This window comes from Cyphomyrmex costatus, unplaced genomic scaffold, assembly GCF_001594065.2.
Source record: "Cyphomyrmex costatus isolate MS0001 unplaced genomic scaffold, Ccosl1.0 C2307783, whole genome shotgun sequence".
Classification (NCBI taxonomy): Eukaryota; Metazoa; Arthropoda; class Insecta; order Hymenoptera; family Formicidae; genus Cyphomyrmex; species Cyphomyrmex costatus.
Window position 1 is genome coordinate 1 of NW_017274679.1, and position 1690 is coordinate 1690.

General features: G+C 24.9%; 1 protein-coding gene across 1 annotated transcript; it reads left to right on the forward strand.

Annotated features, from left to right (window-relative positions):
• Positions 1-139: 139 nt before the first annotated feature.
• On the forward strand, positions 140-1682 carry LOC108781026 (uncharacterized; the record flags this gene model as incomplete). The annotated part of the gene is made up of 5 exons (XM_018548926.1): positions 140-313; positions 390-485; positions 553-829; positions 1054-1133; positions 1641-1682. Coding segments are annotated over 4 exons (595 nt in total), but the record flags the coding sequence as incomplete, so codon positions are not given.
• Positions 1683-1690: the final 8 nt, after the last annotated feature.

Consider the following 1690-nt stretch of genomic DNA (forward strand, 5'->3'; position numbering starts at 1 on the left):
GGGAAAGAAGCAAATCCAAATGAAAATCGTACATTTCACTGGTAAATGTTTTTTATGTATATATATAAGAACACATTTTTAAATTAAAATATTTTAAAAATATTTTATTCAAAATACTAACTAAAAATATATTATTTAGCTTTCCTAAAAATGCAGACCAAAAACAAAAATGGTTTGAAGCAATTGACAAAGTTGTCAATTATTCATCTGCTCGAATTTGTAGTGATCATTTTCATAAAAATGATTTTAATTATGACACCAAAGAAAGGAAACGTTTATTGTCAACTGCATTACCTATAAGTAAGGAGAATAGGTAAATATCAATTTATCATTATTTAGAATTAATGTGATTATTTATATATTTAATATTAATCTTATACTTTTCTTAGAAACAATTTAACACACAGGGAAACAAATGAGCAGATAAATGATTATGAAGACGAAAACATGAATACTACTATTAGAAAGAGGAAAATTATTAATGTGTACGTATTTGTAAGTAGTGATTACATATGTCAATTTAATTTTATTCAAGAAAGTTTTTAATTATAGGCAAATGGGGGGGGATAGCTGTAATGAAAATGTGCCACATAAAACAATTTATTTGGATCTTCCAAGTAATGCAGTTGCAACTTTTACAAGAAGCAACTTTACATCTGATAAGGCGTGGAATACATTTGTCAGGTCAACAATATATAATAGGCAGAAAAAGAAATGTATTATGCAAACATGCAAACGTTTGAAGAAAAGAGTTTGCAATTTAAGAAGCTTATTGAATTCTTTGGGAAATAAGCGCTTATTAGCAAATAATAGTATAGAAGCTATAAAAGTAAGTAATAATGCTAAAATATTGTATTCATTATAAAGATAAAAATGACATTAACCCTTAACTACCTTCGATATTTAGAAAAAATTATTTAAGAAAACAATTGCACTTTTTTACCGCAGTTTTAACTTTTTAAGTCTTAAAAACACATTTTTCATATCTATGTGGGGTAGAAATTTACCCTACGAAGGTAGTTAAGGATTAAAAATAAACTTGTTTTTATAAAGGATGAAATACATCCAACTATGGAGTCAGCAAACTTCACTCAACAGTGAATTATCTCAAAGAAATGTCAACGACTTTCAAGGTTGGAAAAACTTTGATGTTTTAATAGTTTTTGCTTTCTCTATTATTTTCTACTAATCATGATGCACGATGCTCTATTCCTGTTTTATATTTAAAAGAACAATCAATTATAAGGATAAATAATTGTTCAAATATAAACAAGTGTATGTTTCCTATTATGAAAACATATATCTCTTTATATATGAACAAACAATTGTTTATTTAAACAGATTTCATTTTAAAAATTAAAATGTTTTTCAATTGCTTATATTTTAAGAAAAAATATTATTTGAAAATTATTTTTTAATTTGTGTACATTTAAATAAAAATTTGTGACATTTTCTAAAGCTTATTTTAATTTGGGAATTAAGGTGTTTATTACTCTAACAGAGTTTTGTTTTTTGCGTGAAATAAGATTGCTTGAATGTTGCTTGAATTAAGATTGCTATTACTTTTATTGTTTGATTTTTTAATCTAATGTTTATTTCTATAACAAAAATTTATTTTTATCTATATAATGCATGTTTAGGATGCAGTGCCTCCGCATGTAGAAGAAATTATTAGAAAAATGATCATGAA